The sequence below is a fragment of the Berghia stephanieae genome, chromosome 2 (genome assembly GCF_034508935.2).
Source record: "Berghia stephanieae isolate SIO BIC M18660-M18661 chromosome 2, UCSD_Bste_1.3, whole genome shotgun sequence".
Taxonomy (NCBI): domain Eukaryota; kingdom Metazoa; phylum Mollusca; class Gastropoda; order Nudibranchia; family Aeolidiidae; genus Berghia; species Berghia stephanieae.
In genome coordinates, this window is record NC_088361.1 from 68,622,210 (window position 1) to 68,641,779 (window position 19,570).

The following is a 19,570-nucleotide window of genomic DNA, read 5'->3' on the forward strand; positions in this document are numbered from 1 at the left end:
CAATAATATTCTGGGTGTAAAACAAGAATTTTAAACATATTATTACAATATCAAACTATGACATACCATTAGTCCATCAGATCTTGACAACAATGCTGGGTCATCAACATTTTGATAAAGAGGTTTATTGGTACCCTGTGGATATTTAAATTTAAAATTAGCTGTCATTTTATATTTTTATTTTAGTTGTATTTTATTTCTTGTACACTAAATAACTTAAATTCAAGTTTGTAGTTTTTACATTTACAAATAAAATCAGATCCTAGTTGAGTTCTTCTACTTTATCAATGCTTCGATGTTTTAATAACCCATTACAATTTGATTTAAAGGATTAAAGAAACGAAACAAATCTGTCAATTTTGTGATAAAAGCAATATCAAAAGAGAAGAAGAATATTTACTTACACCCCTCACTGTCTTGGACAGTGCTTCAAGAATCGTTGTGGGACTTCTGTAATGAGGAGAATGAAACGCCAGAAAAAAAAGGTTAACAAGAATATCAATGTGTAGAATAGTGGTTGTGTGACATAAGTCATACTATAATCATTTACTCTAGAGATGTACATTTAAGTTACAGACCAATCATGAATTCATAAAATCAGATGCATGGGATAGAGCAAACGTGTGATTAAAGGTTGCTGAATTCAATTCTATACTTCAATTAGAGCAATTCCCAGATGCATTCAATTTTGTGTTAGATGGAGGACAAGCACAATAAATGCTGTCCAGAGCAGCCCAAAAACGCTCCATGGAGTTGAGATCAGACGTCTGAGTGGGCAAATTATTCAAATCATTTGTGTGGTTTTGTTGAAAGAATTGGCAGGCCATATTTGCTCCAATTGCAGCTACATTGTCTTGCATAAAGAATGATTTTCAAAACAAAAATCGTGTTATTCAGTACCACAACATGAAAGACCAGGAGGTCAAAATCCAAGGGTTGATTTCAACCCACCTCACTAGATATATAATGGTCAACATTGTATAATATTAAAACAAACCATGAATGCATGTGGAAGTAGTATTTCTTTGAAATGTATCGAGTTATTTTAAAAAGACTGACTCAATTTGCTTTTCTACTAGTTTCTTGAATGAATTGTTTACTTATAAAAGCCGAAGTAAGAAAACATACTTTTATTAATGAAACGAAAGGAACGCAATGAATAAACATTTTACTTGAGTGGGAGTCAAAACCTGGCACTCGATTGGAACACCAATTCCCTTTTTTCTCATTATCAACGTCTAAATCGCTGATGTCATGCACACCTCCAAATTCCTATTATTAAAATTAATCATCTACAATTGGATTCAGTAGTCTGATGTCACGCCGCCCGGCAACCGTGGCCATCTTGGTTCTAAACAAAGAAAATAATTACTTTTTATTCTTCATGCTGGCAAAAACTTTTCATATGCCTTGTGATCAGAATGTGTAAAAGTCAAAACATGATCAAATTTATGTTTTTTTTTCCTCTGAATACGCTTTTATGCTCGCTGGGGAAATATTTCATACGGGCATCCGCCATTTTTCCGATAGTTTAGAGCCAGTGTTACTAGGTTACCATGCGTCATTAGGAAGGAAGTGACGTTACGACTGTTGAAGAGTATTAAGATGTGCCTTGTGTATACTCATTTGATAGATTTGGCAACGTCTCAACAAAGAATCATTTACACTTTTAAAAAATGTACCAACAAGATCATGTTATAAAGTCTAAAGAGAAAAATTTGCCAATTAAGGTTTTAGCAGTAGATTCATCTCATGTTTCAACATTCACCAGAGACAAGCAAATTTAGTTGCCTGATTTACAATGTCGTGTTTAAATTGTTAGTAGCTCCTCCCCACCCTCATGAAATCTACATCATATTCTTGAACTAACCTTCCTCTTCCTGTTACAGTCCAATCTGGATAATTGCAACTCAGTTAATCGCAGCTTTCGGTCACAACATTTTCCAAGCAACAGAATTAATTCTATATAAAAGTCACTGGTTAACTGCAACAAACTTTGGTTAATCGCAACAAATTTTTAACCTCAAAAAGTGATAAATTCAGAAACCAGTGATGAAACATAATCTCATGATTAAATTTCATCATGGGTGAAATCATGACAGGTTGAAGAATCAAGAGTGGGCAGGGTTTAATGCTACACTAGTGTGTCAGCACTCTATTAGAGACAAAAAAGGGTGGAACTTTGCAGTATAGGTTTGAGCTGTCATCTGTGACCATTAGATAGGAGGCGAGGGGGGCTGGGCATAGTGTAGACAACAGGTAACAATGATAGTGGTAAGGAGAGACTGAGCAATATCCTTTATTTTGGGATTGACAACTGTGCATTATGACCAATGGGTTAGGTGCAAGCTTATTGTCTCTTATCAAGGCTTATCTCTTTTGACTCTTATAAATGTTGAGAACAAAAGAGTGAAAGTTAATCCAATCAGAATAAGATGTTGGCTTGCATCAAAGCTGCTTTTGCCTATAAAAATCTATACAGGGCTGCCATATGGTTTTCGTTTCAATCAAATTGCTCAGTCTGTGGAGGACGAGGAACAATGTTTTCAAGAACTGGTTTGAGTTTACCATATCGATGGCTTCGAACAAGAAATACCTATGAACCTATTGGCCAAAATAGAACATAGACAATTCTTGCACCCAGCCATCGATATATGGTATAAAACTGATTAGTGGTCAAATCAAAATTACTATAAAAACTTACAAGTGGTGGTGAAAACACTGTCCCATCATTTATCCGAAATTGACTATAGATACTGCAGCTTGAAAAAAAAAACACGAACATTGAGAAACCATGGCTTCCCCTAACAAGAGGAACAATACCATATTACAGAAAAAAGTTCAATTCAGCAATAAATTCAATTCATCTCCTAAACTAACTCAGACAGAACTTGCCACAAAAACATGGCAACTCTAAGAATGTTGCAATAAGGGACAGGAAACTCAACTTCCTTTAATTGCAACATTTTCGCTGATCCCAAGGTGTTGCGATTATCTGGAGTGTACTGTATAAGAAAAAAACGGCAAGTAAATAATACAAGGCTATTTCGAGAAGAAACAGATGATAAAGTTATCATACTCAAATATATTTAATGATTGAAAAAATAAAAATCATCGATTTTGAGAAAATTGGAGGTAAATGATAATCACCTTGTGATTTTATTTGGAATATCTATAGACTCTTTGACATCACCTGATAAATAAAAAGAACAATAATATGTCAGAGAGTGCTATTGTAAAATTGCTGGTACAAATGGAAACCTCAAAAATATAGTTTAAAGTACCAAATCACAATGAATGTATACATTTTATAGAGAAATATTCAGAGCTGAAAACAAATAAAATAGGTTTTGGATTATTAATAAAATAGGTTTTTAACTTTGTTAAACTTAAAAATCAGAACTTTTATTTTCACAAAACTATAATTGCGTAGAAAAAATAATCACACCAATTTTCAAAGACTGATCTTCACTTTACCTTCAAAGGATAGGATATTAGAGCTTAAAAATGATTCAATTATTATTAACTTTTATCATTAAAATAATCAGACATTATGAATTCAAAGTCTCTGTGATGAAATCCAATAAAATGAGGATTTACATTTTAAAACTCTCAAATTATAGTGCATCAAAAATAAATGGTAAGAATTTCTTATTTCTCATTCACATTTTCTTGACCTTATACTCATGATCATAAATTTGTATACACACTGTAAATCATTGTTATTGTCATATTTATTAACCGAGCCTTATGAAATTTCACTGAGTTGTTGTGAATGGCATTCACCATGCATGTGTTTAATCATTTTTATTTTTGTTCATAACTTTGCTCAACCATGATGCCCATGTGCTGTTATAAGACTTTCGTATGTCGCTGTCAACAGGAAGTAAGTAGAATTAAAATTTGTATATCCACAGTTTAAAATATGTAATTTATCATTTCATGTTATGCCATGTTTGGATTCAGAAGAGCATTCTCATGCAATCAGCAATCTTCAAACATGCCAACCAATGACATATGTTGTTAAGATGTTTAATGTCACTAGACCAAGCTTTAAGGTAGTGCTTTCAATCCACACAGACACTGGAAGGTCATAAATACCCACTCAAGGCGAGGATCACTTTATATGTATGCAACAGCTACGAGATTGGTTTTGAACTGCAATCGAACCTGCAGGAAATTTTTCTGGATGCCAAATAAGCAGAAATACAGTTAGACATCAACTTCACATACACGGCTTTGTTGCCAGACGATGGTTAATGTCTCCTCAATTCAGACAAAATCATCGCCGAACTCGCCTTGAGAGTCGTGTGTTCTTGAATCAATAAACAAAGAATATTGCCAAGACACGGTTTGGGGATATATTAGCAGGGATTATCGAACACTGCTTGTCACATTTAAAAAGTCGATGTCATTGAACTATGGCCATGCAGTTTCCCCAGACCTATACACTACTTAACATATTTGTGACAATATCAGTTGATAACTTTGAGGTATGGATCCACAACCCCAAAAACAATTATGAACTATTCGAATGTCTCAGAAATGCATTGGATAAGATCTCTCAACTTCAACTGACGACAATACTAGGATCCATATGAAGGAGATGCATTGCAGTGATTAACAGTACACCAGATATTGACTATCACATATTTTGTTAGTGGCCATCACTTTCTGTGAAGCTTTCAACAATGTTGTTAGAATGCCATTTATGTTTTGAAGTTTCATCTTATTACTTCCTTTTCCCTAAATATTTTAAATAATGGTCCTTGCTCCAGCTAAAACTGTCCTATGACTATTAAATCAACCACCAAATTAAAGGTAATTGGTATGAAAATAAGATTCATCCTGTTTTGTTTGCATCTGTTGAATTAGGGACAGTTTAAATCAAAACATAGCAAAACAGGTGTAACAAATTTTTGATCACCGGTATACAAATTTAAAATCTTATTAACTAAAAATTATTTATGATTAAACTAAAATAAAATAAAAGAGATGTTTGCTTAAGACAGTTACATAAAAATAAAAAAAGGTAACTTTCATCACTTTTAAAAGTTATAGAGTAAAATAATTTAAATTTGATCACTCCACTTTGGAGGGGCGGGAATTATTTAAATGAAAATTTCTATCCATTAACAGGTCATCAAGATTTACAGAGTTTAAAGACAATTTTAAAAATTATTATTACGACACCTAGCTACTCTAAATTTGAAATTCAGTTATGATAATGGATTTAAAGATTTACATCATCAAATCCATAAAACATTTAGGAAAAGTGTTGCCCATTTATTTCCATCCGCATTATGGTCATTTCTACTTGTGTATCCATTACTAAATCATCAGAAAAAAATATAATCAAGGAAAACTCAGGTTTTTAACAATCCTGGATGAATATTTTGAAGACCTCCATCAAAAATAGGATAATCCCGGGAAAAAATGGGAGTGGTAGTTCTGCAGTATTTATTCACCAAGGCCGATACAATGGAAATTTGTAATATCAAAGTGCTTAAAGATCACTGATTATTCTTTTATGATAAAAATCACTATTTGTAAAAAATTAACATAAAGTCATTGGGGAGTTTTTTATTTGTTTTTTTAAAATATGAATTGTGCATTGCAAACTATTGAAATAGTTTTCCATATCTTTAAAAATAGCATAAGAAAAAAGAAAGCCAACAAACTGAGCATACCTGATCTTGTTGAAACAGCTGCTGTATAGTCTCTTTTTTGTGAATTTTTAACTTCAGCCAAGCATGTTTTCAAGACGGAGAGGAACCTTAGAATTTTATGAGAACAATTGATAACTCAATTTTATATATACCACCATTACAACATCTTTCCTACAAGTAATACTACAATTATGACCACCACATCATCAAACCAACTACCACTACTACAACTACCACCACCACAACATCATCACCTTCCTTCCACCACTATTTCAACCACCATTAATATACCATGACTCCTACCAAAACTACTGCAATGAGCACCACGACATCAACATCCCTACCACAACTACCACAACCTAATCGTCATTCCTAACACCACACTTACAACCATCACCACCTAATCATCATTCCTACTATTGCTACTAGAACCACTACCACCACACCATCATCCCTTCCACCACTTTTACAAGTAGCACCCACACATTATCATTACTAATGCTATTACTACAAACACCACCACCACCACTCCATCATCCCTCACCACCACGAAGTCATCATTACTTCCACCACTACAACAATTATCTTTACATTATCATTCTTGCAACCACTACTACAACCACAACCAACAAATCATCGTCCCTACCATCACTACTGCAACCTCCACATCTTCATTCCTCCCAACATGACTTCAACCACCACATCCTCATCATCATTTCTACCACTACTGCTAGAACTACCACCACCACCAAATCATCATACCTACCACTACTACTATAAACACCAACACCACACCATCTCATTCCTACCACTACTACCACGACTACAACCATCACATCATCATCACGATCCCTATTCTACAACCACCACCAACATATCATCATTCCTCCCAACACTGCTGCAACCACCTCCACCACTGCATCATCATCCAACCATCACTACTGCAACAACCAAACATTATCATCCCTACCATCTTTCAACTTTTGGTTGATAATGTATGCAATTTTTTTGTAATCTTAGGATGAGTATTTCGCATATTTTGCTCTGCATTGAATGCATATTTACTCAATCCTGATGTATATTTTTTTCATTTTTAAAATGCATGAAACTGCGGGGCCAGGTTTACCTGTCGATAACGGCATGTGATTACACAGAACACTTTTTCAAACTTCATTCTCTTACTGATATATGGCAGAAATGCCAGTTTGATGTCTTCAGTTCTAAATGTCAAAAACATGAAAACTTATATTTTATTGATGCCATTTGGCATGAAAAAAATGGATTTGACATAGCAATTTTTAATCTCTTTTTGTAATAAATTTTTTTTTTCAAATCACTTGATTTTTACTGATTTGATACGCAAATTACCTATAGCATCTTTTCCAGATTATTTAGGCTATTTTTCAAGACTAGTTTGGAAATTATATTAAATTTACCTGCTACAGATCTGTTAATAATGAACGGTGATTATTGACTTACACAGGTCTGCGGATAACGACAGCCGCTCTGCGTTTTTTGTTTGTTTCTTTTTTTAAATGACAAAAAGTTGTAAGGACTTCTATAGTAAAACAGCAAGCCGAAAGAGAGGATTATCAGGGGAGACACTCCAAATTCCCCCCCCCCCCCTCCTTCAACCCTAACTAAAGATACTATAACCTGATGAAACATAATGTTGCCATCACTTATCAAAACTGATGGGAAACACAGTGAGTAATAGTAATAATGACGACAAACGACTCTGAAAATTGTTTTTTAAATTAGAAAAATCATACTTCATACTCACACCACTCACACTACATATCTTAAATAGAGTAATAATTCTTGGACATTGCAACTAATTGAAAGTCCATGATGGCGAAAAGATTAAGTATATAAAAGTGCTGTGAAACTATGGAAGTCCTCCCGAAAAGTGAAAAGTTATGAAAACAAAGTCAAAAACCTACTAAGTATTTAACTTACAAGTACAAGTAGGTTGATTGCAAAAAAGATATCTTATTGTCTCTGCAAAAATTGCTTGAAATAATCAACTCAGAAAAAACTCCAAACCAAATGATTCTAACAGGAGACTTTAACTGTCCTGATATAAACGGGGACGGTTCAAAAACGTTATCTGTCTGTCCACAACGTGCAATACAACAAAGCCTCATCGACATTACAGCAGGAGCGCACCTCACACAAATTCACGAAGAATGCACACGCGGTGACAATATTTTAGATCTTGTTTTCGTATCCAATCCATCACTGATCCATTCAACAACATCACAACCAGGAATATCAGATCATGCATGCATTGTTACTGAAACCACACTAAACCCCAATTATATGAACCAACCCCCCAAAACACGATACCTTTTCAAAAAGGCCAACTGGGCCACACTACGAAAACGAATCGAGGGACTGTCATCAGAGATCACAGAACAGCACAAAAGCGGTATGGATGTAAATGAAATGTGGAGCCATTTTCACTCCTGCCTACTCAGTGCAATCAAGGAGTCAATTGCCCAAAAAGTACATAAAAATACAAGAACACCGCTGTGGATGAACAGGAAAATACGAGCACTATTAAGACGCAAAGCAAAAGCATTCAAGCGGGCTAAACTGAGCGGAACCTGGGATACATACAAATCATTGCAGCATCAAAGTAGGTGTGAAATAAAGCAAGCAGAATGGACGCACATTAACAATGTTATAGAAAAAGGACTTGAAACAAACAATATCAAGCCATTTTGGAACTACATAAAAAGCAAGAAAAACGATTCCATTGGTGTAGCCCCATTGAAAGAAAATGAAACCCTGTACATTGAGGGGAAGGATAAAGCAACGATCCTCTTGGATCAATTTAAATATGTCTTTACCCCCCATGATCCACACGATACAACCACCCCACCGACATCACAGAGGTGTGACCAATCTCTTACTAATATCAACATAAACATCTCAGGAGTTGAAAAGTTGCTGAAAAACGTCGACCCATCTAAGGCGTCAGGTCCAGATAACATCCCCAACACAGTACTAAAGGAGTGTGCTGAGAGTTTGGCCACCTCATTATGCATAATTTTCCAAAAATCGGTAGACACCGGGATGCTCCCTAATGACTGGCTGAAGGCAAACATCGCACCTGTATTAAAAAAAGGCAACAAAAATAAAGCAGAGAACTACCGTCCAATCTCACTGATGTCTGTAATATCCAAACTATTAGAACATATAATCTGTAAGAACATGATGAACCACTTTGAGAACAATGACATCCTAACTGACCTGAAACACGGGTTTCGCAAAGGATACTTATGTGAAAGCCAACTCCTAATAACTGTAAACGACCTGTTGAGACTCCAGAATGCCAACACTCAGGCAGACATCAGCATCCTCGACTTTTCCAAAGCATTTGATACTGTGCCCCACCAAAAACTCCTGCAGAAACTAGAAAATTACGGAAATCGTGGCTCTCTACACATATGGCTTTGTAATTTCCTCACAAAACGTACCATGAAAGTAGTCCTAGACGGCACGTCATCGAATGAATGTCCAGTCATATCAGGAGTACCACAGGGAACGGTGCTAGGACCCATACTATTTCTTTGTTTCATCAATGACCTACCTCTACGAGTAAAATCTCAGATTAGGTTATTCGCCGATGACTGTCTAATATACCCACCAATAGAATCTGCAAATGATCAAAAATTGCTACAAGAGGACTTGAATAGTCTCGAACAGTGGGCTAATGATTGGGGAATGAAATTTAACGCAAACAAATGCTACATCCTCAGCACAGCTAAAAAGTACAATGAGACCTACAAGTTAAACAACACCGTCCTGAAACAAGTCGACGATAACCCATACCTTGGAATCACCTTCTAAAAGGACTTGAAATGGGGGAAACACATTAACAAAATAACCCAAAAGGCAAGCTGCAACCTCGCGTTTCTCCGCCGAAATCTTAGCCACGCCCCAACTTCATGCAAACAAAACGCCAACTCGCACTTGTGAGATCACAATTGGAATACGGAGCAGTTGCTTGGGACCCCTACCTGAAAGAGGATATTCAAAAACTTGAGAGTCCAGAGACAAGGCGCCCGGTTCATAACTGGGAACTATAAGAGCAGAACCCCAGGATGCATGACAAAAATGTTAGAATAAAGAAATCTCATCAGCCTCCAACAAAGAAGAAAAGAAACCCGTCTGTCATTCATGTTCAAGATTATAACAGATCAAATACCATCAATAAAGGCAGACTCCTTTTTCACGCCACGACCAAACAAAAGAATAATCCGAGCACTCACTTTTGCCAACCACATCACCAAAAACACCATTGAGAGATACGCCACAAACAATTCGAACTGCTTCAAAATCCCACAGACAAGAACACAAAACTACAGAAATTCTTTCTTCATTAGAACTATCTCGGAGTGGAATGGGCTGGATGAACTGGTCATCATGGCACCACACCTAAACGATTTCAAGGCCCGACTGACATGGGCCCGCGCCCAATGAGGACACCGCTGAAATACAACCAGACCATTGGTTTCTTCAGCGCCAACCATACAGATACAGATGACTGATGAATTGATGAGACTTGTCCCTAGGGCAGGCAAAAAATTTGTGGCGATCGGAGTGGGGACGAATATTACAATTTGCAATATTCTATAAAAAGGACCCAAAAGTCGGATAGACAAAGATTTAAAAGAAAAAAAGGGGTTGGGAAGGGGGGGGGGGACATTTATCATTTGCAGCGCTTTGAAAAAGAAGACAAAATAAAAAAATTAAAAGATTAAAAATTAAAAGTGGCGGAACCACGATTCGAATCCACAGCGTTGATTCTGACAAGCCTTCTAAGGCAGATGACTGAACCATTCAGCCATGATATCCACATGTATGTCGACGCATATTGTGTAGATAGAGATAGTAACCTTGACTGATTTATTGTTGGTTAATTTTTATGCCTTTATTGATAATTTATTAACTTTACTTATTTATTCTGGGGTGTGGATAAATGTTTAAAAGAGCGGAGTTTCAAAAAAAAGTGTCTGTGTATAAGTTAAGTATAACTATACCTAACCGTCCATCGTTATTGATATTGATATTGCCAGAATACTGTCTGTCAGTAGGTACTTTGGTAAACGTCCATTTGGCCCTCCAGCAGGGAGCCGATAAATGGCCTAGTGGCTGTGACCCGATTTTTTGGACTTTTGAGTGATGGGTCTCAGAAAAAGTTCCATAGATTTTTTGTTTATGGATGGATTTTAATGATTGATGTCTTATTTTCTTCAGGAGAAATTACTCTATCGTTTGGTGTAGTTTATTTTAAAATCAATGACAATTTAGTATAACTTTTGATTATGGATAAAATAGGGTATAATTTAGCTTTGGATAATTAAAAGATTAGAACTTGGTAAATCAAAATTTCATGCTGGCACGTTTATTTAACATCTTAACTTTTTTATAAAATTAAATTCAGGGCAAAGTTGTATACCGTATCCATGAAATTCGTTCCAGTAAAATCCTTACTCAAATCTTAGTGGCCATTTTAGACCAGATTTGAAATCCAAATGGTGGTTACTACCGGAAATGCAACAATTTTCAGGTCACAAAGTCCGTCAGTAAATAACAAAAGGCAAATAGAAGACCATTTTTCAGCCTTACTTTAAACTAACATAACTTTTTTTCTGCTTATCTGATTTTCACAATTTTGGTATCATTAGAATCGTGTTGAAAAGCACTTAAAAATGATATAGGTTTCATTGAGCTCAGTCCAATTTGAAATTTTTACCAAAGTACCTACTGTCAGGCAACAATCACAGCGTATTTTATTTATATTATAAAATCATTGTGAGGGTGAATTGTTCTTCTGTAAAGCTAACTTTAACGACTACCATTTTTATATCTTTAAAAATGTCAAAGGTTCAAGTAGGCGGGTCTGTCCAAGGGGAACCTCACTCTATTCTAACTCTGACTGTACTGTATTGAGCTGTGGTGCTGGTGATTAGGGCGAATTAGGGCCAAGGTCAACAACAACAAAATCAAAATCAAAGTCACCGTAGCTTGTTTAAGAAAAATACATAACTATAACTTATGGAAGTCAGACTGTTTCGTTTAAGGTTGCTATGTGCCTCACCTTGCTTTTGAATCGGATCTCGTTGACCATAATGAAAACAAACTACCACGATTATGCCGCAGACAGGGGGCTGCCATTTTGAAGTAGGAAAAAGGGAATACAATTTTCATTCTGCGAAAGTCCATTTTTCCGGAGCTTAGTCAAACCGCTAAGGTACACTCAGAGACCGCAAAAAGTAAGTTAAAAGCATAGAATTAAACGAATGAGAATACGTACGAAGCCTAAAAAGTGTCAACCAATGAAAGCATTCAGCGCCATTTTGTTGTTGGCTGAGAATGTAGTAATTACCATTCATTCGGTATCTATGTCAACATAACGCCACAAGAAAAACAACAAACAATATCAAAATCCACAATAAAATGTTTCAGAACTGTTGCGTATATTTATGGCACAACGAAGCTGTCAAAAATGAAGTTAGAGAATGTGTGTAATCATGTATTATAATAACCTGTAATGTGTTTTCCAACCACCACATCATCTACTACTACAACCACCACCACGATATCATCACTAACACTACTACTACAACCACCAGCCCCACATCATTATCACTACCACTACTACTACACCACCACCAGCACATCATCATCACTACCACTACTACAATCACCACAACCACATCGTCATCACTACCACTACTACTGCAACCACCACCACCATATCATCATCATTACCACTACTACCACAACCACCACCACCACTACTACTACAACCACCACCACATCACTACCTCAACTACTACAACCACCACCACAATAGCATCACTACCACTACTACTACAACCACCACAACCACATCGTCATCACGACCACTACTACTACAACCACCACCATATCATTACCATTACCACTACTACTACAACCACCACTACCACCATATCATTACCATTACAACTACTACTACAACCACCACAACCACATCGTCATCACTACCACTACTACTGCAACCACCACTACCACCATATCATCACCATTACAATTACTACTACAACCACCACAACCACATCATCATCACTACCACCACTACTACAACACCACACCACATCATCATCACTATCACTACTACTACAACTACAACCACCACCACATTATCATCACTACCACTACTACTACTGCAACCACCACCACCATATCATCATCATTGAATTTTTTTTTTTTTTAAATTGAGCTTTATATAGTGCAATATCTACTAAATTTGCTCAAAGCGCTTTACAGGGGGTCCCTGGTCAACATTTAACATGTAGGACGGGACATGACGCCTGTTAGGCGATATTACAATTTTTCGGACAAAGTCAACTCTGTTAACGGCCAGGTACTCATTTTACACCTGAGTACGGTGAGAGAATGTGAGTAAAGAGCCTTTTCCAAGGACTCAACTATGCGCCGAGCGCGAGGCTCGAACCCAGGACCTTCCGATCCGGAAGCGAGTGTCATACTACTAGACCACATAGCCGCATCATTACCACTACTACTACAAACACCACCACCACATCATCATCACGACCACTACTACTACAACCACCACCACCACCATATCATTACCATTACCACTACTACTACAACCACCACCACATCATCATCACTACCACTACTACTACAACTACAATCATCACCACCACCACATCATCATCACTATTACTACTACAACTACAACCACCACCAACACCACATCACCTCACTAACACTCAGTACTACAATCACTACCATTAGGTTTTGGAGCTTTACTTCATTTGAAATAAGGAAACTTCGGAATTGTATTTGGCATTGTGTTTATATATCATAATATAATTCTAATCAGTTATCTATTTAGAACTAGATACTATACAATATGTATGCCAAATACCACCCCAATTCCCTTTTCTTGTGTGCGGGAATTCCTCTTTCGGCATTGAAATTGAGTTTGAGAGAGTCATCACTACACACATAAACAACAGAAACAATTTAAAAACAAGACTATGACACGCAACCACTCACGCATACTATTCATCCTGTTCTCTATATAGAATAGGACAAGGCAAACAATAGCTTGACTCTCGCTACACTTCGCATTGATGTTTGTCGTCTCACGAGTTCAACTCTCGGTCGACCTGTCAATATTCCTTTTTGCCTCGGACGTAATCATTAATAGAATGTTGTGTGGTTTTGACCGTGAAGAAAACCTTAAGAAGTCACATTTATATCATTTTAGAGAGATCGTTTTGAATAATTTTGAGTTAAACGAGCGAGCAGCAACTTGTTTTCATGAACGGCCGATCAGCGCTTGTTTAATATAGTAACGCGATTCCCAGCCAACATCAAAATGGCGGATATTTTTCTCATCGAGGCCGCTGGTTGGTTAGCCAATAAGAGCACCGTACGGTTTCCATTGGGTAAATTCCTTGGTTAAAAGATTAAAGTTAAAAAGGCGAATGAAATGTTAATTTTTGTTAATTTAATCAGCAAGAAGGCTAGTTTCTCAATAGAATTGATTGACGCCCTGACAAAAGCCTTTAACACCATGTATGAATATGGAAAAGGGCGTCCTGCCTACTGCAGTAGGTATTCAATACCCCCCCCCCCCCCCCCCCCCAAAAAAAAAAAAAAAAAAAAAAAAAAAAAAAAAAAAAAAAAAACCAACCCCAAGAAACTATTGATTGTGACCCCATCAATCAGCAATCAGCATCATGAGCCAGGCCCATAGAATTAAACGAATGAGAATACACGTACGGAGCCCAAAAAGTGTCCACCAATGAAAGCATTCAGCGCCATTTTATCATGGGCTGAGAATGTAAGCATTACCATTAATTCGGTCTCTATGTCAACATAACGACACAAGAAAAACAACAATTTCAAAATCCACAATAAAATTGTTCAGAACTGTTGCGTATATTTATGCCACAATAAAGCTGTCAAAAAATGAAGTTAGAGATGTGTGTAATCATGTATTTTATTAACCTATAATGTGTTTTCCAAACACCACATCATCACTGTCACTACTACTACAACCACCATTACCACTTCATCACTACCACAACTACTACAACCACCACCACTACATCATTATCACTACCACTACACCACCACCACATCATCATCACTACTACAACCACCACCACTCCATCATCATCACTACCACTACACCATCACTACCACCACTATTACAACCACCACCACCACATCATCATCACGACCACTACAACTGCAACAACCACCACCACATCATCATCACTATCTCTACTAGTACAACCACCACCACAATATCATCACTACCAATACTACTACTACCACCAGCACCACATCATTATCACTACCACTACTACTACACCACCACCATACATCATCATCACTACCACTACAACCACCACAACCACATCGTCATCACTACCACTGCTACTGCAACCACCACCACCATATCATTATCATTACCACTACTACTACAACCACCACAACCACATCGTCATCACTACCACTACTACTGCAACCACCACTACCATATCATCATCATTACCACTACTACTACAACCACCACCACCACTACTACTACAACCACCACCACCACATCATCATCACTATCACTACTACTACAACCACTACCACAATATCATCACTACCACTACTACCACAACCACCAGCACCACATCATCATCTCTACCACTACTACTACAACCACCACAACCACATCGTCATCACTACCACTACTACTGCAACCACCACCACCATATCATTATCATTACCACTACTACTACAACCACCACAACCACATCGTCATCACTACCACTACTACTGCAACCACCACCACCATATCATCATCATTACCACTACTACTACAACCACCACCACCACATCATCATCACTATCACTACTACTACAACCACTACCACAGTATCATCACTACCACTATTGCCACAACCACCAGCACCACATCATCATCTCTACCACTACTACTACAACCACCACAACCACATCGTCATCACTACCACTACTACTACAACCACCACCACATCATCATCACTATCACTACTACTACACCACCAGCAGCACATCATCATCACTACCACTACTACTACAACCACACAACCACATCGTCATCACTACCACTACTACTACAACCACACAACCACATCGTCATCACTACCACTACTACTGCAACCACCACCACCATATCATCATCATTACCACAACTACTACAACCACCACCACCACATCATCATGACGACCACTACTACTACAACCACCACCACCACCACCACCATATCATTACCATTGCCACTACTACTACAACCACCACAACACCGTCATCACTACCACTACTACCAACCACCACACCAATCATCACCATCTACCTACTACTACAGCAACCACCACCACCATATCATCACATTACACCTATACTACAACCACCACCACCACATCATCATCATACCACACCCCCAACTCATCACTATCACTACTACTACAATGTTTGTCATCTGACGAGTTCAACTCTCGGTCGACTTGTCAATATTCCTTTTTGCCTAGGGCGTAATCATTAAAAGAATGTTGTATGGTTTTGGCCGTGAAGAAAACCTTAAGAAGTCAGATTTATATACTTTAAAGACATCGTTTTGAATAATTTTGAGTTAAACGAGCGAGCAGGAAGTTATTTTCTTAGATTTCATGAACGGCCGATCAGCGCTTGTTTACTATAGTAACGCAATTCCCAGCCCATGTCTCAATGGCGGATATTTTTCTCATCGAGGCCGCTGGTTGGTTAGCCAATAAGAGCACCGTACGGTTTCCATTGGGTAAATTCCTTGGCCAGGCCAAAAAAAAATAAATTATAATACTTATGAAAATAATGAGGTGCAAGATCTCTCCAGAGATAAGTGACAAGCAATGTGGCTTTGTTAAAGAATAAGGTAAATGCAATTTTTACATTGAAAATAATAATGCAACGACATAAGTCATAAGGCCGTTCTGAGGCGATAGGTCACAATTAGTCTGATTTGATACAGCAGTGATCGTCTGAATGCCAGGTAGCGAAGAACAAGATCAAACGGGAATTAATGAGAAATTGGCAACTAGAACAAAATACGTGTAAGTTTATAGGAACATCATATTAATCTCCGTTTTAAAATGCGCACCTTGCTCGGTGTGCTCCACAGCGCTTCATTTACTACCCAAAGGGACCTTATTAGAGTCAAATTATAATATTATAAAGTACAAGTCAGCTGTTACGCATAATTTTTGTGCTAGCATTTTTACAATATCCGTCTCTGCCTATAGATAGTATGCGCTTGGCTAAGAAGCTCATAACATTGCCATCCGGAAGTATAACGGACCAACACACAAAACTATGTGTAATCATAGCCACAGCGGCACCAATTTATTTTTTTTAAAGGAAATATCGCAAAAAAAAAAAAAAAAAGAAAAACAAACAAAACAAAACAAACAAAAAAAAAAACCCCAAAAAACAACAGCAAACTTAAAACAAACAGACAAACAAAAAAACACATTGTTAATTGACTAAGGATACAATTTTAGGCACCAATCGTGCGGCTATGAAGTATAGTGGTATGCCACTCTCTTTCGGATCGGAAGGTCCTGGGTTTGAGCCTCGCTCGGCACATAGTTTTGGAGAATGCTCTTTACTCACATTCTCTCACCGTACTCAGGTGTAAAATGAGTACCTGGCCGTTAATAGCGTTGTCTGTCCGGAAAAAAAAGTAATATCGCCTAACAGGCGTTATGTCGCGTCCTACATGTTAAATGTTGCTATTGGCCAGGGACCCTTGTAAAGCGCTTTGAGCACATTCAGTGGATTTTGCGCTATATAAAAGTTCAATTATTTTTTTTAAATCGTGAATCTTTGTTGTACGTATTGATTGGTAAAGAAAAATAATGTGCAACCAAAATAAGTTTACTCGCCCGGTTTAATATGGATCATTACTCATTTTAATTTTTCATAACATTACCAATTATTATCAATGAACCAACAATGAACCAGTACTGCAGAAATGAAATATTTAAAGAAAAAAACAAAACACGGACAGTTCATAAAATCGACGCAAAAAAAAAAAAAAGAATTAAATAAATAATTCTCACCAGAACAACTAGATAGACATAAACGAAATTCGCGCGTTCAAAGAAAAACCAATTCAAAAACACTAAAACACCAATGTACAAACTCAAACATCGTCAAATATTCATTTGCACCCCGCACTATCAAAGACTGGAACGCTCTTCCTGAATCATGTGTGAACACAATAGATTTAGAAACATTCAAACGAAGATTATCAAAATTCTTCACCCTAAACGCCAACAATGGCTATCTCATTCAACAATTCTCTCCGCCCTCGAATACAGAATTGAATTGCCTTCTTCGAGTAATATTCAGATTCATACTCATATTCAGATAAAATAAAAATTGGAAGTAGCGTTGAAGATATATATCGTGGAAAGGAGAAAAAAACAACAAAACAAACAAACAAAACAAACAAAAAAACGAACCCGTCAGGATGTTAGAGATTAGAGAAGTAAAACCTTTGCTACAAATCAACAAGCGCCGACAAGCATATTACTAGGGTACGCCATGAGACGTAAAAATAATGGCTTGTAAAATAATATTTTGGATAAAATCTGGAAATATCAACAGCTTGTTTAGGACTAAACGACCGTGTTGCTGACTTCATACTGGCTGTGATTGAATGTGCTTCTGATGACGATGAATGTAGTGGTATAGCCCTGGCCTTGATTCCCCTTTTACCCTAAAATGCCGCTTTCGGCTCAATGCTCGCTATTTTAGTGAAACAAAATTATTGCTCTTCAAAATATTATAAACATAAACACCTGCTTTTGAAAATAGATCTCTCTATTTATTTGCCCGCTCTGAAGACAACTTTTGGCAAATCAAAGAATAAAATAATGAATTGAAATAAATTAGTAAAAATGGAAAAAATAAATAAAGAAAAAATAATAGTTAAGAAACAGGAATCTAGACTATCGTAATGAAGTCTACATTTTACCAAACTCGAATCTTTTACTTTTCTAATCCCTTCAAAGGTGACAAGTATATTCTCTTTTTTTTCTTTCCATGATATCTTAAGCAATCTGTAAAACCAAATATGTGACCCATCGTCCCAAAACCGTATTATGTCGGGATGAATCCAACTCCTAAAAGAGAATTTAGTAAATTATGAGAAATACGAGCTTCGAGTGTTTTCTAATGAAAACATTTTTTAAAAAATGTATTTATTATTCTCTACCGTTACGAAGTGAAATTAACCCAAAGTTTCGTTTTTCTGACTATTAAATACAATTCCAGCACTAAATTGATTCTAACATGACATCGCTATGAGGCGGCGGGTCACATATCCGCTGACTCCATCCTTTGCTTTGTCTACCATACCTAACTCCTCTTCCTGCATCTCGTCCATGTATAGAATCCAGTTGCACAGCCAGGGCACATGACCTCGATCCATAATTACACCCGTACCTATCCCTCGCCTCCAGGTGGTTTCAAGGTATCTGCCAAAACCGGCCTGTTCTCTTATCCGTAGATGTCATGACAGGCAGGCTTTCATCACTCGAATGAATGAATGTTTATAATTCATGCTTACTAATTAATCAGATCTCTTTATTTTATATTTTAAAAACGCGGTTAGAAAAATCATCTTGCTTCTAAGAGGAGTCCATTTGGATAGGTCTGTTTCGCGCCCTGAGCATGCTGTTAGCCGAATCGTGCTTCGGTTTGCTTAGAAACGGATACCACTATACTACAAATACAATTTTACACTAAAGTTTAGTTTAGTGACTAAACTACCATCAAAGGG

At 37.1% G+C, this 19,570-nt stretch overlaps 1 protein-coding gene across 1 annotated transcript in view; it reads right to left on the reverse strand.

Moving 5' to 3' along the window:
- The window catches only part of LOC144965413 (small ribosomal subunit protein mS39-like), a 43,245-nt gene extending 31,349 nt beyond the window's left edge, over positions 1–11,896 (reverse strand). Inside the window, exons 1-5 of the mRNA XM_078900743.1 lie at positions 11,782–11,896; positions 5,691–5,776; positions 3,151–3,193; positions 405–450; positions 67–135 (exon numbers count right to left, since the gene is read on the reverse strand). Of these exons, the coding sequence (XP_078756869.1) occupies positions 67–135; positions 405–450; positions 3,151–3,193; positions 5,691–5,776; positions 11,782–11,891 (354 nt within the window). The 5' untranslated portion in view covers positions 11,892–11,896. The remainder of the gene's footprint in view (positions 1–66; positions 136–404; positions 451–3,150; positions 3,194–5,690; positions 5,777–11,781) is intronic.
- Between the last annotated feature and the right edge of the window lie 7,674 nt (positions 11,897–19,570).